The sequence below is a fragment of the Delphinus delphis genome, chromosome 5 (assembly GCF_949987515.2).
Source record: "Delphinus delphis chromosome 5, mDelDel1.2, whole genome shotgun sequence".
NCBI lineage: Eukaryota > Metazoa > Chordata > Mammalia > Artiodactyla > Delphinidae > Delphinus > Delphinus delphis.
In genome coordinates, this window is record NC_082687.1 from 66,544,599 (window position 1) to 66,564,881 (window position 20,283).

At 33.6% G+C, this 20,283-nt stretch overlaps 1 protein-coding gene across 30 annotated transcripts in view; it reads right to left on the reverse strand.

Moving 5' to 3' along the window:
* The window catches only part of FIP1L1 (factor interacting with PAPOLA and CPSF1), a 65,905-nt gene that overhangs the window by 9,618 nt on the left and 36,004 nt on the right, over window positions 1–20,283 (reverse strand). For 16 of the 30 annotated variants that reach the window (XM_060012547.1, XM_060012537.1, XM_060012542.1 and 13 more), the window contains 4 exons: window positions 19,061–19,217; window positions 9,650–9,676; window positions 7,564–7,618; window positions 6,112–6,167 (listed from right to left, as the gene is read on the reverse strand). In XM_060012547.1, coding sequence (XP_059868530.1) covers window positions 6,112–6,167; window positions 7,564–7,618; window positions 9,650–9,676; window positions 19,061–19,217 — 295 coding nt within the window. The remainder of the gene's footprint in view (window positions 1–6,111; window positions 6,168–7,563; window positions 7,619–9,649; window positions 9,677–19,060; window positions 19,218–20,283) is intronic. The other 14 variants (XM_060012549.1, XM_060012541.1, XM_060012553.1 and 11 more) reach the window with 1 other exon arrangement.

Here is a 20,283-nt window from a genome sequence, read left to right on the forward strand (position 1 = left end):
AAAAATATAAACCAGAATACATAAGGACATCTTCAAAGTGCTGAAAGAAAGTAACAACCTAGAAATATGTACTCAAAATTATATTTCAAGAATAAGATTAAAACAAAGGCATTCATAAACAAAAATAAGCGAAAGTTATAAACAACAGAGTTCACCAAAAAAAACTTCTACCAGATATATGCATATTACATTTCAAGAGTAACCACTAAAAAACAGAAATAAGTATATTATTTCAAAACAATGTAGGGAAAAATAGAATTTTTAAAAAATCACCTGAAAAATTCAGTCAATTCAAAACAGAACTAGAAAGAATGGGGGTATGGGAGACAAGTGTGAATAGCTCAAAAATCACAATACAAAAGACACTGAATTAATCAATCAGTTAAGTGACAGAGATTATTGATTTGTACTTTTAAAAATTCTACCTAAATGCTGAAGATAAGAGACATAAAAAACACACAAAATGGTTGAAAGTAAAAGAATGGGAGAAAAAAAGGAAAATACTAATAAAATAAAATACTAATAAAATAGTAATAAAATAAAATACTAATATCCCCCAATTTCCATATGAGTAGCTGTATTAAAGCAGACTCATACAAAAAGGATTACTCCGGGAAGAAAGGATGACTACTTGAAGGTGGAAGATGCAACTGACCAAGAAGACAGAACAAATTAAACTTCCAAATATCTAACACCATTGCCTTACTTTTTACGGAGTAAAAACTAACAGAATACAGGTAGAAATAGAAAAATCCACCATGATCGTGGGAGATTAACATACTCTTTCCATTACTGACACTTCAAGCAAACAAAAAAATCACTATAGATATATGAGGATCGAGCAAAATACCGCTAACAAAGTTGATTTAATGGACATAACATAGAATACTGCCCAGGGCAGGTAAAGAATACTCATTCTTCTCACCCATATGAAACATTTATAAAAATATACTATGTACTTTCAAAGGATAAGTGTAATAGACACCATGTTCTCCGACCACCATACAATTTAAATTAGAAGTAAAAATTAAAAATTATGGGAAAATAATCTCCATATATATCAAATTTAAAACACACTTCTGATAACTCAAGGGTCAAAAAAGTCATAAATTTAAAATAATTTAAAAACCGAACATAAACAAAAACCCAATATATCAAAAGTCTAGAAATGAAAACTGTTCTGGAGGGAAATTAATCTTAAAAAACACTACATTAGAAAAGATGGAAAGTGAATGAATTAAGCTTTCAACTTATGAACCTAGGAAAAAATAGAAAAATCTAACAGAAGGGAGATAATAAAGATAAAAGTAGAAATCAAGTAAATAGAAAACTACCATACAATAAACAAAGCTAAAAGTTGGTTTTTAAAGACTAGATGAATAAAACATGATAATCTTTTGACAGGATTAAGAAAAAAGAGACCTCATAAAAATTATCAGAACCAATAAGGGACTACAACTACAGATGTTGCAGCGATTAAACAATACAGAGAATATTATATACTTTAGACCAACACATTAAGTAACTCAAGAGTGAAAAGAAATCTTGACTAGTACCATAATTATTAAAGACATTAAACCCGTAATTTAAAACCTTCCCACAAGACCAGATGGCTTTTACAGGTGACTTTTACTACAGATCACTCTAATAATATACAAACTTCCAGAGAATAGGAAAAAAAGATTATTGCCTAACTTATCCCATGTGGCTTGTATAACCTTAATACTAAAACCAGTTAAGGACAGTACAAATAAAGGAGAATCACAGAACAATCTTACATATGAACTTAGTTGTCAAAATCCTAAATAAGTCAGTGTTTATTTTTAAAAATAAAAAGGTAAAATCAATCATGACCAAGTTAGGTTTACCTCAGCAAATAAAAGGTGGCTCAATATTAGAAAAATTTAGAAATCTGCCACATTTAACAGAGAAGGAAAACAGTATGATCAACTCAGAAAGCATCTCATAAAGCTCAATATCCGTTCACAGTTTAAAAGCCCTTGGAAAACAAGAAGAGATTTTCCTTATACTGACATAGGGTTTTATCAAAAACCTAAGAGTAAAAATCTAGTAGTATAAATATAAAAGCATTTCCTTTAAAAAAAAGAGGGGGTATCCCCAGACAAGAACTCCACTTTCAGTACTTCAATATTATATGGAGATCCTAGCCAGAACAATAAGACCAAAAAAAGGGGGTTGGGGGCGGGGGGAGGTGAGGAATAAGAATCTGAAACGGAAGGAATTGCAGATGATACTGCCTGAAGAGAATTCACAGACAAATTATAGTGAGAGTTCAACAGGTAACAGGCTAGGAGATCAACATATATATTGATCAATATATATACATATAAATAAAACAAAAACCAATTATATTTCTAAATACAAGCAAACACAAACAGTACATGGAGCTTAAGTGAATATACCATTTATAAGAACAAAAAATAGGTACCTATGACTAAATCTAACCAAAGATGTGCAAGAAGTGTATGGAGACAATTATAGCACTCAGCTGAAACACATTAAAGAACACCTCCCTAAATGGAGAGTACTCGTTCATACATTAACACAATGTTGTAAGGTATGAATGAATTCCTACAAAGTGTTCTAGAGCATCAATGTAACAAATAACATGGTATAGTAAGAGAAAGGAATCTGGAGCAAGGCTACAAGGTTTCAAAGCCTGCCTCTGCCACTTATTGTGTGACATTGGGAAAATGGCCTTAATCTGGCTGTTCTTAACTTCCCTAGTCCATAAAATGAGGGTCGTAACACTATGCCTGCTTTATAAGACTGTGAGGGTTACATGAGTTAACAGTGTTTGTCATACTGTATGCATAATATAAGCGTTAATTATTAACAAAAATCAACAGAGTTTTTCATGGAATTTGCAAAGTTGATTCTAAAATAGATATATAAGAGCAATGGCCCCAAAATACTTCTGAAGCAGAATAAGGTAGATAGATTTCGCTGAACCAGGTATCAGATTTACTAAGAACTCAAAATTAAGGTAGTGTGGCATTATTAGCACAGGGACAGTTAAATTAACCAAATGAATAGTCTAGAAAGGTAAGAAACAGATCCATGCATGCAGGGAAACTTGATACACGAATGGAGAGATGACACTGTAGATCCCTCAGGAAGGATAAACAAGTAACACTGGGACAATTACATCTTTACTTCATAACGTAGGCAAAAATTAATTCCAGATGGCTTAAGAACTTACACAGGAAAAAGAAATTTGAAAACTTTTTTTGGGGAAAAATGTATTAAAGAATATCTTTGTATACTTGAGGTAGAGAAACTCATGGTTCAAATATGAACCCAATTAAAATGTGGTATGACTTTGCACAGTTGATGAAGTGTTAAAAAAAATGATACTTTTAATGTATTTGCCATAGAAAATTTCTTCTTTGAGGAGCTTGAGTATAATTATCGCTATAGTACAGAATATTTACACAGTCATAATAATGTGACTATGGTTTACTGTTTAGCTTTTAGAATAAAATATTTGTCAGGGCACAGATAATTTTGGTTACAAGACAGAATGTTAGAAGTACAGCTGATCAAAGCAGGGAGGCAGAGGTGGAAAAAGAGGTGAAGGCTTGGAAAGACACAGTAGTAGAGACTGATGGTACATGAAACAGAGGGTAGGTATATAAATAAAAAGAGGAAGAAAGAGTAATATAATTTCACTTCAGGGGAACAGGAGAGGAGTAATGATGGTAAGTGAGTAAAATATACATCCATCACAATAAGAAGATAACAGATGGTATCTAAAGTTATATAATCAAGAAATAGGGTGATAAGCCTATGTAGAAATGCCATGCAGACCATCAAAAGAACTAAAAACCATTAAAAATGTCTGTCTCTGCAGTTCTTCAATATTCCTGCAAAGATTACTTTTAAACTAGGTATTACTTTGTAAGCACAATCTTAATATGCACATCAAGAAAAATCATTGTTTTCCATCTACAGTTACTTAGTTTAGTAGTATTTGAGGATGAACTACAAAATTCTAAAATAAACAAAGGTAAAACAGAATTACCGATAAAGAGGAAGTAGTATTTATCATCTTCATCCCAAGGCTTTGTTTGACTGGAATAAAGAAACCTAACTTTCCTCTATTTAATTCTTGTGCTATGCTTTATCATTGTTAGTACTAAAGACATCCTCATTAAAGGGGGGAAAACCGCTCATCTCTGAGGGGGTGGTAAAGAGTGAGCAGAAAACTCTTGCTTTTTTATTAAAAATGTGCATGTATTACTTTGAGAAAAAGTTAAATGCTTAATTAGCCAGTTTTTTAAAAATGAAATCTTCCACAAGGAAACTGAGCAGGTAATCTCAAGAATAAAGTCTTATTCTTTCTGATATGGGCTATTCCTCAAGTTCATCTGTACTGAAACAAATATACAGGAATTTAATGACAAAGCAGAAAATGTTAAGTGCCATAAAAAAGGTAAAAATAAATTTTAATTAATTTTATAAGTAATGCTTATCGAGTATGTACATATTACAGGTACTGTGCTGAGTCCTTTATATTCAAGCTTCAATTAACAGATGTGAAAAATAACCGCCTCCAAGTACAGAAAAGGGAAGGAACTTGGAGCTTGTTGGAGATGGGGATAATCAGAAAAGTAACAGCTAATATTTGAGTGTTTATTAAATGGCAGGACTAACATGCTTCAGTGTATTCTCTCTGATCTTATGAGGAAGAATCATGCTCTCCATTTAATGGTTAAAGATCTACAAAAGTCACATAAATAATGAGAGGGGGAAGCAAGATTCCAACCCAAAGAGTATGACTTCCTGGGAGCCCAGGGGAAAAAATGTGACATAACCACTGAAACAAATAACAGAAAGACTACCTTTTGATGTGAATGAATGGAATATGTGGCTTTGAACAAGGTGGGTCTGAAGGACAGTACAAAACCCTGACACAGAAACCTAGAAGGTTAACTGAAAGTATATGACTGATACAAATATCTGATCTCTCACCAAGCCTTACAAATTCTACTCCTTAAATGCCTTTGGAACCACTAATTTTCTCCATCCCCCATGGTATCCGCTGAATTCAGGACTATAAGTTTCTTCCCCTGGATTACTCTAACAGCTTCTTGTTCTCCCAATCAAGCAGGCATCTCTGCCCTTCCCACCTTTCTCCCACACTACAAATCCCCAATCTCCTCACAGTAAGTAGCCAGAATGGACGCTTTTCAAATGTAAACCTAACAATTATGCAAATCAGCATAAAACTAAATGGCTCCTCACAGCCCTCTGACTAAGGTCTAAACTCTACAGCATGGCTGTAATGCCCCCGCACCATTTCTTATCTCATCTCTAGATGTTCATCATATTCTCTACTCTCCAACCACACCACACTTCATTCAGTTCATAAAGCCTACCACACTCTCTCACACCCCCATGTTTCTGAACATGATTTGAACCCCAAATCATCTACACCCCACTCCAGTGGAGTGGGAGACCCCTCCATCATGCTCCTATGATACCCTCTTCTGTCACCTGGTTGTTTCCTCACTAGCTTATAATTTGTTGAAGGCAAGCAAACCTATGTCTAGTTTACTGTATCCTTAAAACCTAGTACAATGCACAGCTCTTTTAAAATAAATGAATGGATCAAGAAATCTAAGCAGAAAGTGGTATTAGAAGGCCTTAGAAGGGATAAAGTTGTCAAGAGTGAACATGAAGGAGAACCTGCCAAATGATCTAGAAGAAAAGATAAACCAGTGAGGGGGAAAGATGAGAAAGAGGTTAGTCAGATACCGTGAGTTAAGAAACAAAAAAGATTATGGACAGTGAAGATCGACAATTTGGTGACAAATCCTAAATCCTTTTGGGAAAAGGCAAGGGACAAATATCCCTGTTGTGCCACCATTTGTTAATTTTTAAAAGTATGGCTGGTAAAGAAATGAAAAGTATTCTGTTAAGTGACCTGGAATATATGTAAGACCTAGTTATTCCTGTAGTAAATATTTTTTAATTGCTCTGTAAGATAGTACTTTAAACAATGGAACTATGTTTCTATTGTTTTAGAAGTACTTAAGTACTTTACTGATTCAAACTGAATCTGGGCAATTAAAAAATAACACTTACCATTGCCATATGGAAAAGCACGTGCAGAACGACTATCATAACCAGAGGAATGTCCACTGTCGAAGAAAAATATATTTTTATGTGTTGCAAGGAAGTTCTGAATTTTAATAATTAGGTGCAAATGCAAAACATAAAGCAGAATTATGACTTTTATTTAATCACCATATAATGGTACCTGTAATTCTGTAACTTTATTTTTTAATACTTAAAAACACAGGCTGTTTAACCTCAAAACCTAAGACCTACTTGTAAAGAAAATATAGCTTGTTAGTATTAACATGAGTAATCCAATCAATTCAGCCTGACTCACAATAAGTAACAGAAACTTCGAGGCTAACAAAGTATTTCAGACTTTAGTTAAAATTTTGCCTTAAAAAACTGACTTTAATAATTAAAAATCAGAAATTCAGCGCTACTGATAGAATCAACGAATACTACTTTTTAACATTGTGATTGTGAAAACAAATATATGTTTAACAAGAACTTAAAATTAAATCCTATGGTCTCACAAGTCACACTTCACCGAGTTTTATCATTTTGTTTGAAAATCATATGCTTGGTTTGATGTTATTGATATAAAGTTCTCACAATTTTTCTTTTTATATAGTTTAAATCACTTTTTCAGAAATACAGTATTTTTTATAGAGTTTATTTGCCACTTAAGAGGAAATAATAATAGCTACCATTGATTAGTCATTTCTATCTGCAAACAATGGTGCTGATGCTTTATATTCACTAGCTGTTTTAATCTTCACAACTCTATCAACCCCCCATTTGGTAAAAGAGGAATCTGAGTCTCAATGAATAGTTTTGAACCTTGCCTAAGAACACAAAGCTGGGAAATTCTGAAGCCAAATTTGAACCAGGTTAGTGTGATTCCAAAACCTATGGGGTTAAACATGGTATTGCCATCCATGAGGTAAATGTTCTTTACCACAGCATTCCAAATAACATAAACCATAAAAGCAGGGTATAAAAAATAAGGCTACTGCCACGCAGAAGGGATCCAATCTTCCTTTGTGGAAGCTGAGTTGCACTGGGTAGCAAGGAATAAGGCAGCTTTGCTTTACTGTGGTCCCTGAAAATAGTTATCCTTACTTAATCCTAAAACAGACATGCATTATTCATGATTACTAATCATCTGTTTGTACATCCCACAAAACTTGACTACAGCCAAGATTTTACAATCTAGGGGTTTCTTTAATAAGAGTATCGTAAATCAAAGCAAGATATTTCAAAATACTATCATTTAGTTTTCTTTGTCCTGTTTTGTTATTAGGCTATAGGTCCAACATCTTATATAAAAGTAACTAATACAGATCTAGACTTATGAATTAAAAGGCAGGTACTATTGTTTATAAAATTAAACCTTTGAAAATATTACCAAGATACATATGATTCTTCTGTCAGAAGCCTATCAATGATAAAGTTTACAGTACCCATACTGATTACCTTTCTATTGTTGGTATAAGAGACGGAGGTGGAGCGCCTGGTGGAGGAGGAAAACCTGAAACATTCAATCATAAGATAAAAAAAGTTAACAGAATGTACACTTAATGCCAAGAGTTAAGGTTGCTGTGTGTCACTAAATTTCTCTGGGGATATAACGTGCTTCTCTATGTTATAATGGACAGAAAAAAAGTGGAGCTTAAATTTATGAACAGATTTTTGGAGGAATATAACTTTAAATGAACAGTCTGGTCTAATACACAGAGCACAAACTGGGAGTCAGGACACCCGGTCTTATTTTCAGCACCACACACAGCCCATTTTGTGAGTGTGAGAAAGTTAATCTCAATGCCTTACCTTTTCCATATATAAAACAGTAGTAGTGTTGCCACCAGATATATTTTAAGTATTTTAGAAGAAAAGCAAATAAAATAGCATTTACCTCTTTCAAAAAATATTTTGAGAGTTTAGATGTATATAAATTTCCTTAAAATGTATAATTTATAAATAAAATCTTACCAGTAAATATATAAATGCTTAAGGCTGAGAACATCCATCATAAAATACGTTTTAAATAGCACAACCCTAAAGAACTAATTTATAAAGAAAAGCACATAATATAGTTTTTAAATTAGTTTAGAAATGAAATAATTTGCACCTTTATATCATGAGGTCTGCATTGTGAATAATTCACAAAACCTAAATGAAATACCACAGAGTATGGCTACAAGGGACCTTAACAGTTAAATCTACTCTGCACTTTCAAATTCAGATAGGCAATAAAATATCCCAACAAGACTTGAAGATTCTACAACTTATGATACCAATTCCTTATGACACCAATTCCTGCCAAGCTTTAATAACCCTATTAGGAAGCACATTAAATTATATAATTCGAATCTCTCTCACTACAATTCATATGCTGATCTGCATGAGGACAAAAAGCAATCCATTGAAATACATGTTTGAAAACACTTCCACTAAGCCTTTTTAGTATTCTAGGTAAAAATGAACCCCAGTTCTCCTAACCCTTCTCAAAAGTCCATTTAAATCCATTTTTAGCCCTGCTTCAAGCTGTTTCAAATTCACCATGCTCATCTTCACTGTGTCCAGTTTTTAGGTTCTCCTCTATTAAGCATCTTAGCAGTGTAAAATTTAGCAATTACTACATTAGTCCTAGAGTCACAATCCTACTTTATATAGCCTTACAATCACTTCTTTTTAACCTATAAAGACACACCAATGATTCCTTTATGACTTTTCCTAGTACGTCTTTTTCAGCCATATTCATACATAATCAGTGACTCTCTATCCCACATCTAAATATGTATACTATCCCATGCTATCTAAACTCCACTATTTTCTGTTTATCAAGGTCATTTTGAACTTAGACCCACCCTTCCAAGCATTGTCACCTCTCATTCTCTTTATACTTCTTGACTTTTAATACTGAACTCAGTAAATACACTTGCTATCATATTTGTATCACACTACCAAAAAATAAAAAAATTTAAAAAGTACTGAAAAAAAAATGTAAAAAACACTGGGCCACATATAAACTCCTATTGATCATATCCTTACAACAATGAACAATTTAATCATTGCTCTATGAACAACCATCTGTCCAGCTGTCAACCTATCTGTGTGGTTCAGAACATACTTTCTCACAACATTGAGTTATGCCAGCAGGGTAAAAATAAAAAAATCAGAAACCATGATAAAGTCAAGATAAATGATCTTTCTCTTCTCTTGCAGTCACTTCATCATACATAAAAAATTCATTGGTCTGAAAAAACAATTTTTAATAAAAATTTTATTTTTAAGCCTATACTGTTTTCTTTAATAAATTGATATGGTAAAAACTTTCTCAGAATGTCTATTTCTACAGAAATGGGTAAGACAAGTATAAGAAAACTAAATATCTTAATCAAAACTCGAATGAAGCAAAGGCAGAGCTGAAAATAGGACCTTGAAATCCCAATAGCCTATTCCACATTCTAACCACATCAACACTGTCCCTCCTGTAACTGTAAGCTTGAAATTTCATGTTTATTAACAATGATGGAGAAAACATGAAAAAAAGTTTTACCTGGAGGTGGTACAGTTATTGGAATACCTAAAAAACAAGTGATGAAATTTAATATAGTAATTGGATTTCATAACCTGTTATGTATTTATGCCATCACCAAAGAAAACCTTGAAATAAAACCCCTCGCCTCATTGTCCTGGCTTATTCCGTCAAAAGCAGCATTCTGTTTTCTTGCAGAGGACCAACAATTCAAATGTAACGTCAGACTTCCTGATGAAATCCCAGTCTAACAACTTCATAACAAGGTTTCCCCCACTAGTTGTAATCACAAACGAAGTGAGACATCAGTTAAAACAGCACACTTGTGCATACACAAATATCAAACTCCATGAAATTAACACTAAGTTTGATAATCAACATCTGATCTTGTTATTTTAACAGTTTAATAGGGAAAGTGATCAATGGGCTCTTAAATACTGCAGGTAGTGCAAGGTAACTTGGAAGATGATGGATATTCACTTTAGTAAAGCTACGAGGGAGGTTCAAGTGTTAGTGTGAATTGTTTTACTGTTGTTGACAGAAGTGTGGAAAGGTTATTACTTCCCTTGACTTGTGGGAGGATAGGGGGTATAGCCAATTCATATATATAAACCCCTAGGGCACACTAAGTCTACTTCTATAGAAGTCAGTAAATACTAATTTGAGTGACTCTCACTCACTGGCACACATTATTAAACTTTAAGAAATAAGCTATGTATAAACATTCTCAATTTACATTGGTCAAATGTGCCTATAAACCCTAATTTAAAATTTATGTGTCATACAAATTATAAGTTTGTTTGAAGAAAAATGACATTTCTAAGTAGAAAAATTTAAAAAACAAATAACTTTTTCAAGGAAAATTTTATACCATAATAACTTCAACAAAGTCAGAATGGTTTACTAAATCCAATCTTAAAAACTGCATCAAAACTATTCCTAAAGAGGAAAAAGTAATCTAATTCATTAACTAAATGCATAGGGAAAAAACGGCTTTCAAGTGTTTGCTTGTCAATGAAACATCTGCCAATAATTTATTTAAACTTTTTCTGTGCATGTTTTACCAGAATAAGAGGTTTATACAAAAAGATCTTAAAGCAGCAAATGGCCTTAAAATGAAGAATGAAGCACCTTATTTTACCACCCGTGCAATAAAAGGATATGCTAAACTTACAAAAACCAAGAAGATTGAAAAAGATATATAAGGCAGCCATCATGTTTCAAAAATCATTAGGCATCCACAAGTCTACTAAAATGAGCTACACTTCATGGTAATTCTCATCCATCCTGAGGTACCTTGCTGCTTCCTATATTACTAAGCTAAAAGAATCCAGCAAACAATACAAACTAGCAGAGTCCCAGACACCAAACTAAATGGGAAATCAAGGAAGGCAGAGCATATTAAATGTTCTTAATGTCTACTATTACTTGATTTTCTTTAGAACAGTATAGATTTTTTTAGAGCACTATTGGACTTCACTATGTGACCTAGTTTTCACATTTAAATACATGACTATTTAAATGAATGACTATTGTCCTAGGTGTGTAAGATAAAAAACCATACCAACTTCAGCAACCCACTCTGTAATCCTAATAACTTTCCCTAAGTCAATACACGAGCAACATGCATCACTCCAGCTAACTACAATGTGAATTCATGTGAAGTAAGAAAATACTAGTCAGACCTCTCAAAATTTAGTCCTCAAAAACATTTATCAAACTTTCACAAAACATAAAAATAAAAGAATATAACCAAACTATTAAGTATGCTACGAAGGTAGTTAAAATTACAAACATTTTGCTTTAAATTTTAATCTTACTACAGTAGTATCATAGGACAGATTTTTAAAAAATCAACTGAAAAGAATTAAGAACACAAAAATTATGCAACATAGATAGACAGATATAGATGTCTTTCCAAACAGTATCTACACATCAGAAAGCTGGCATGAGAACTTATAAAGGGTCCTTCTTGTGAGACCCATATTTCATCTAAGATAATTCAATGCAAATCTTTATTGGTAAGTGTTCACTGAAACAGAACTTAAAAGTTGACGAAACATTATACAATCCATTCTTTGACAATTAGCAAATGTATTTTCAAAATGCTACTAAGAAAATTTAATATGTGATATAATGTTAAACCAATACAATTTTCATCTAAAATAATCACCGTTTGGTATTTGACTTTTGTTAACAAAAGAAACAGTGTAATGAAAAAGAAAATGCATCTCAAAATTCCCCGTCCTGTCTCCCTCAACAATCGCACCTGTCCTGGCCAACATACATGCTGCCCAGCCAACAGGCTTGAAATACACAAAGCACGTACTGTGTTTCTTTTTTGTATCCTTTATCTGTAAAATGAGTAGGGAAAAAATGTTTGTTTTCCTGGAAAGTTTTGCATACAATAGTAAAAGCAAGATTTCTATTACAGGCCAAAAGTTTTTGGAAAAGTAATATTGAAGTTCTAAAGGGAATGAATAGATTAGTGGTTTTGAAACTTCAGTGGCCATCAGAATCACCTCAAGAATTTGTTAAAACACAGATTGCTGGGCCCCGCCCCTAGAATTTCTGATTCAGTAGGTCTGGAGTGAGGCAGAGAATTTGCATTCCAAACAAGGAGATGATGATGTTGCCAACCAGAGACCATACTTTGCAAATCACTGGATTACATCCAAACTTCTCTACTAATTGCATTGCCGAGCACCTCAATATTCAAAACACGTAACATAAATTCCATTTCAAATTCTTATGAAACAAACAAAGCATGTGACATTCTTAAGTAAAACAGTACAGCTGTATGACAGCCTATACTATCTGGCATCTTCAAAAGAAAGAGAATAGGATTTAACTAATTCCAGTATGTAATAAGTACTTGTAAACGTAAAGAAGCATGGGGTGGGGGGGACCTAAAATCCTATTTAGGGACTGAAGGAATTGATGCAAAGAAACAGAAAGACAGCAGACCAGCAAAACATCATATCAAAAGGAACTCATCTATATTTCAAAAACTCCCACGAAGTTAATAGAGGGTCTGTACTCAAAAGATAAATGAATAAAAATTATCTATGAACGCATTCTCAATGTATCGCATCATTATTTTATATAGCTATGGCAAAAAAGAGTTAGGTGATAGCAATCTCTGACATGGCTTCCATTGATCCCTGCCTCCTGGTATTCATGTCTTTTTATACCTCTGGTATTTATAACCTCCCCTTGAGTGTGGTCTAGATATAATGACTTATTTCTAACAGGCGAAATACAGCAAAAATGATGGGATGTCACTTCCGTGACTAGGTTACAAAAGAGAGTGACTTCTATTTTGCTGGTTTCCTCTACTGTGTTCTCAGCATTCACGCTCTGATGAAGCCAGCTACCTTGTTGGAGAGGAAGTGAATCTTTTCAACAAAGAGGTCAGTGAACTTGAACAGAAATCTTTTCTTAGTCAAGCCCTTGGGATGACCATCTCAAAGCCTCTGAAAGAACTTGAAGCAGAGGACCAGCTAAGCTGTCCCCACATTCCTAACCCACAAACACTGTTCAATAATAAATGTATGTTGTTTTAAGCCACTATGTTCTACAGTAATTTGTTATGGAGCAAGAGCTAATACATATAGTTACTACCTATCACTTCTCTATTCAGTTCAAATGAAAGAAAAAAGCACACCAGAAGGACTATGTGAACTATGCTTTCTATTTCTCACTTGTAAATGACAAATTTCATCAACACTAGCATGTTACAAATTGATAGCCTGATCACTTTCCTTATGTCTCACCAATTTCTACTGTCAAGTCATCAAGCTCGTAAGTAAATTCTGCACAAAAAAACTGAGTACAAAAAGTTTTATAAAAATCTTTAAATATTACCTTCCACCACATGCTTTTCTATGTATCAATATTTTAAATACTATATATACATATACATCATCTACCATGTACCCTTTTAAAAAAAACAGAATGTAGACTACTATAAAACTATTTCTTAATAAAGTAAAATAATTAATCACAAAGGTACAAAAAGGAATGGAAGTAATTTTAAAGAAAAAATGTTAGAAGGTGATATGGTCACTAAACTTAAAGCAACAAAAATAGTTATCAGCATACTCCACACCTAAAAAGTAAAAAAGATAATTTTACATTAACTATAAAATGGGTGAACTATTTTATCTTTATTAAGATCTCTTAATCCTATTATAATCTAAAAGCCTATGGAAAACAAAAATTCTATGTTAGACAAAAACGTCTCTGATAGAAATATCAATATTTTTACAAATAACTTGTAAAGGAATTAATCTCTACAAGCTCACGTCTAATGGCAAAGTGACTGGAAGAGTAGCACAAACAAAAGGCAAATATTAAACCATAATTAAATTCTACAAAATACAGCATCTATGGTGTATTAAAAATATAACTATAAAGGGAGCATCCATGGGGAAAAAAGACATTTAAAAATATCAACATCCTGGGGCTTCCCTGGTGGTGCAATGGTTGAGAGTCCGCCTGCCGATGCAGGCGACATGGGTTCGTGTCCCGGTCCGGGAAGATCCCACATGCTGCGGAACGGCTGGGCCCGTGAGCCATGGCCACTGAGCCTGCACGTCCGGAGCCTGTGCTCCACAACTGGAGAGGCCACAACAGTGAGAGCCCCGCGTACCACAAAAAAAAAAAAAAAAAAAAAAAAAAAAAAAAAAAAAAAAAAAAAAAATCAACATCCTGAAGGAGCTTTTATTTTCTATTAAAACTTAAATTTAACTTAATTGTGCCAAAAAATACTATTCGTTACACATAATTAGCATTACACCCTACTTTGAGTTTATTGAAAACACTGACAGACTCTTGGTTTTTTAAAAAAATACAGAAAAACACAACAAAATAGAAAACGAGTACAGTTCTCAAAAACTTCAAGAAATTATTTTTCAAAAGGTATTTCTAGAAACTACATTTTTAAAATGCTTACATTTTTGGCAAACAGCATCAGTTAATATGTGGATTTGCTGTGTAAGACCAAAAATCTTCATGGAACTATAAAATCAGCTTAATAAATGTTATATTTACAAAACAGCTTCTCAAATAAAGGGACAAAATTGTACTTCCTCAAGGATGCAGAAAATATTCATCGAATACAGGCCAAGCTTCTGGCAAAGCAGCAGTTCTCAAAGTGTTATCTGGAGCTTCCTGGGCGTCCCAAAGGCCCTTCTAGGAATCTGCAAGGTCAAAACTCCTTTCATAAACACTAGGCTGTTATTTGCCATTTTCATGCTCATTCTCTTACAAGTATACAATGAAGTTTTCCAGAGGCTACATGACATGTGAAATCACAATAGATTTAATGCGGAAGCAAATAGGAGAATCCGGTTTTTTTCTATTAAGCCACATAGTAAAGAGATTTGCAGAAGTGTAAAACAAGGCCACTGTTTGCACTAAATGTTGTCATTCTGGAAAAATAATTTTTCATAAAAATATTATCTTAATATGTAATGGGATTATTATGCATACTCTCAAAATAATATTTTAAATATAATATTTTAGGGCTCCCCTCGTGGCGCAGTGGTTTAGAGTGCGCCTGCTGATGCAGGGGACACGGGTTCATGCCCCGGTCCGGGAAGATCCCACATGCCGCGGAGCGGCTGGGCCCGTGAGCCATGGCCGCTGAGCCTGTGCGTCCAGAGCCTGTGCTCCGCAATGGGAGAGGCCACAACAGTGAGAGGCCCGCGTACCGCAAAAAAATAAATAAATAAAAATAGTATTTTAATTTCTCAGGTTTAATTTCTAATAAAAAATAGATATAACACACATAAATAAAAGCTCTCTGGGGTCTACTGTAATTTTTAAGAGTATAAAGGGGTCTGTAACCAAAAAGTTTGATAGCCGCTATGCTAGAAACCATACTGCTAACAGGAAAATAATCTAATTTTAGATTATCTAATAATCTAATTTTCTGGTTCACTAGAAAATGAAAATAATAGATTTTCTGAAAATTAAGGAAGATCTTGAATAACCAGTGTTTGTTTTCAAGCTACTGTTAGTATGGTGGCAAGGAACCATATTAAATACTTTTTCATTTAAAAAAGTTAATCCAGAACTCACAACATTCACTTAGGACCTTACATGTTTGTTGTACTCTCCAAAACAAAACCTCCTCTGCTCTCCGTACAAATCCATTGTGGCCAGAAATATGATTTTGGCCTCTCTGTCACTTTCATGTATGTTCTAGATGTATGTGTATTTGAGGGGGAGAGGAAGCAACACACCTCTTCTTTTCTGTTAACTACCTGACAGTAAAAGTTCCTTGAATGAAGCGGTCTCTATCAATTCACTGTTGCTAAGGAGTAACTGTCCACTCATGCAAGAAGCCACATCTGTAAACCTCCAAGAGCTGACCATAAATTTAATCCTCCACACCAGGGCGTTTCTGAGAGTGAATAGTAATAATTAACCTGGGACAAAACGTATAATAGGACTATTCCAAGCAAATCTGGATAACACCCCAAATTAAAGGCATAATACATCATTACTATATTTGTTCCATCATATACAGAACTACAGTCTTAAAAACTTAAGCATTTGAAAGCTAATGTTAACAAATGCAACATTAAAATGTTCAAATTAATTCCCCAAAGATTTTTCTTCATTTCTCCTTTAATTATTTCTCAAGGAAGCAAAAAGAAAACCCAAGGTTTCTCAAAGACAAATGGAGTATTTTTTAAGGCAGTACTTACAAAAAGACTCCTGAACCACAGCTTTCTTTCATTAGTTGCTCATGCTTCTTAAGGTGATCTAAATTACAGCAAACTATACAGAATATACTGTAATCATGTGACTCTGTGGTAAATGGTAACTGAAAATGTGGCTTTAATCAAGGCCTACGTTCATCTGGTATATGTACATATATCTATGCAGCCATACTGTAGTTTAAAGCCCGTGCTCATTCTGATTAATAAGTGCCTGGACCAACTGTTAATCTGATAATCCCTTTGGTGTTATGGATACATAAATATCCTGTTAACTCAATTAGCTAACATATTAAGGGAATGTCAAGTATACACAAGACCTCTGTGATTAGCGCTGCAGGGAAACATAAATGGAAATACACAGCCTATGCTCTCTCCAACAGCTCACAATCTAGTAAAATAAGGAGTAATCCAGATAGTCTCAACTTACAAATATTTGGTTTCAATATGAATTGGTATCTTTCCCTCGCTACCACCCCCAGCAAATATACCACAGATAGGTACTGCTTAACCAGCATTAGAATTCATCTGAATTTGTATTCCTTCAATGCTGACAGGATGACATGGAAATGTTCTCAAGGATAAGCATCAAAGGAAATCTGGACAGGTGTTTAAAATATGGAAAGCACGTAGCTGAAAATTAATATTAAATCGACAGCTTAAGCAATAATCACTGGTACTCTACAGTATAATGTCATAGATAAGCTAAACATAATTAAAAGATTTGTCATCCTTATAAACAGAGGTTATACGGCAAAGAAATGGAATGATTTTGCCATTTTGAAAAAGAACGCACATCCAGATAATGCCATTGCCTATCAATATCCTACAGGGCTTCTAAATATTCTTATACCAGGGAAGTATTTATTTTTTTATCATTAGTTCACACCGCCTCTCTCTCACTTACTTTAATAAATAGCAAGTGTTGAAATATATGTTAGCCATCTGGGAATATACTATATTAGCTAGCAAATAAGAAAATTCTTTTAAATCACCTTTAGTAGCTGGTAAAGCTTAAATAAGATTACAAAGCAATGTAGTGTAAAGACTATTATCACATACATTGATCATCTTTTAGTCTCATTAAATCAAATACGTTCAAAATTAACTATTTCTACATTTTATCTTTTTCATAGGGCAAAGGACTCATATATGGATCACTAAGTCCTCATTACTTTCTCTTTTCATTTAGTTAATTCTCACCACATTAAAGATTCAAGAGTCACAGATCCAGGCACAACTTCTGAATGGGTTCGGATTCAGAACAAGCAATTTATTGTTGGAACAAGAAATTCACTGAACTTTAGAAATAATGTTCTCTTGAGTAACCTCTCCAGTCTTCTCTTTCCTCTATTTTTGAGACAACAGGTTCCCTAAAGCCGTAGTCAGGTTTCATAATTATCCTTTTTGAAAGCAGAAGTAATCTCAGAAGAAAATCAAAGGCATTGTGCTTGTGGGGCTAATGCAGTAGGTGAATTTTCGAGGCCAGGATGAGTATTACAGGGAAGGATTAGTCACACCCTTTAAGTGCTTCTGTACTCTAATCACAATCACCACCGCTTAAAACAAAGACAACTCTCTTGCAAATTCAAAGTATGTGGACAAGCCTCTCTAGTATAAACGGATTTTTTTTTTTTTTGCGGTACGCGGGCCTCTCACTGTTGTGGACCACAGGTTCCGGACGCACAGGCTCAGCGGCCATGGCTCACAGGCCCAGCCACTCTGCGGCATGTGGGATCTTCCCGGACCGGGGCACGAATCCGTGTCCCTTGCATCGGCAGGCGGACTCTCAACCACTGCGCCACCAGGGAAGCCCTAAACTGATTTTATTAATAGAAAGCAAATTTTAACATATGTAGTGCATGTAGTTCTGGTTAGGACCAGGAGCTAATTTTTAACATTTACTACTGGCATTCTCCCTAGGAAGAAAGTAATTATTATCTCAATCAATCCTGTTAGTTTCATTAAAAATTGATTAAGGGATATAAATATTGAAAGCCTATCATGAATAAAATAAAAAAGGTCTTCAGACAAAAGGATGAAAGTATAAAATTTGGTAATTATTTGTGAATTTTTTTCTACTGTCACTGATCTAGTTTTTAATAAATAACCAAAAGTGACTAAGAATATGATAAAAAATGACATTAATTTTCTCTCTTGTGTAGTAGAAGTAAATATCAGATACCTGGCACCCAGAAACAGTCTCCTAAAAGGAAACCAGTATACAAAGAAAGATGACCAGACAGACTGAGATTTTCAATTCAATCCCTTCACAGGATGTAATTTTTTTGACCTACACCATTCTGAAAGTATCTTTAAATTTTTTTTCAAAACAAGTTAATATGATTCAATGTGAATTTATACATACACAACTAGCAACTTTAATTTGGGGATCACTATCATATTTTTGGATCACAATTTTAGTGTCTGTCCACTCTTCCCTATTTTAGTACATTGCTTCTTTGCTTTACTGAAAAAGTAAGACACATATACATCTGTTTCAGTGTGAATCTACTGAAGATTTTACATAATCAATTTCATATTCTATTACTTTTAATGTAGTGCAATCAATGAAGATTAATGTAGTGAAATCAATGAAGATGCTATTTTCAAATACATACTTTACTTGTTAAATTCAAAATTTTAAAAACACTCATAGGTTATTTTTCTTTCAAAATCAAATGTCTTATTTACTATTTACCTGGTGGTGGAATCAGAGGTGGAGCAGTGCTGACAGTGGGAGGAGGTGGAAGAAATGGAGGAGGTGGAAGGTGAGTGGGAGGAGCTCCTGGAGGGAAAAATGGCGGTGGTTTGCTAAAATTGTTGTCTACTTCAGTAGCAGATCTTTCAGAAAGGACCTAAAATTAGAGCACAGTTAATTAAAAAGATGAATAAATGTTCTTATCTAAGATTAAACTCAGTAAATGAATCTCATTTAATCTAAGAAATAAGTTTTATTCACTTACATATATTCTGGGGAAGCAGGAGTAATTTTTCTATGTGTGTGATGTGTGTGTATATTATACAGATGTGAGTATTCACTCTCAAACACACTTTTTTAAATGTTCATATTCAAAGCCTAGACAAAACTGAATCATTACAAATAAAATTCTTAAGGAATAATTGTTCTAAAAATATTCTAAACGAGACAATTAAGTACTTCATAAATAAAATGTAATGAGTATTATCTTTGTTACTCAACCAAAGTTAAAGTATTCAAATTAAGGCAATATAATCATTAGTCATAGATACTAGCATTAAGAAATTAACATGGCAATAGAACCAGATATTCACTGTACCAAGGCCTGTCATTATCAGGTTGCAAAGTAAGAGACTATAAGGCATGCATCAATAGGGTGCAACTAACAGGCAGCCAGATACATAAAAAACTTCTTCATGTGAGCCTTGTAACTTTAAGAACAAGGGTTTATACTTAAAAAGTATTTACAAAATACTGATCTATGTGAACAGGTAAGGGACAGAAACCGAACCTACAGGAGAGTGGCACCTAGAAATCTGAATTTTTGACAAGCTCCCTAACGGATTCTGTTTGAGAAAACTAGAAAAAACAGGCAACATGATTTTATATATTTAATGTATACTTTTCAAATCCTTGCTGGCTAAAGCATATCATTTAAACATATAACCTTTCATTAACTTTTCCTACATTTAAGTACAGTAATTTTTGTAAGCTTATGCTGATAAGCTAGTTCTTAAAGTAGAAAGCAGTATTATTTTAAGAAAGCATGACATTTTAATGGTGGGGGTAAAAAAGAGGATTATCTTCCATTTTAGAAATAATTTACCTTAAAAGGTGCTAAAAAGAACATTTACATAATTTACTGAAGGTAATAAAGAATCAAAACACTGGACATCTTTTAAAGTACTCAGAGAAAGAAAATAAATAATGAAAAAAAGTGTGGT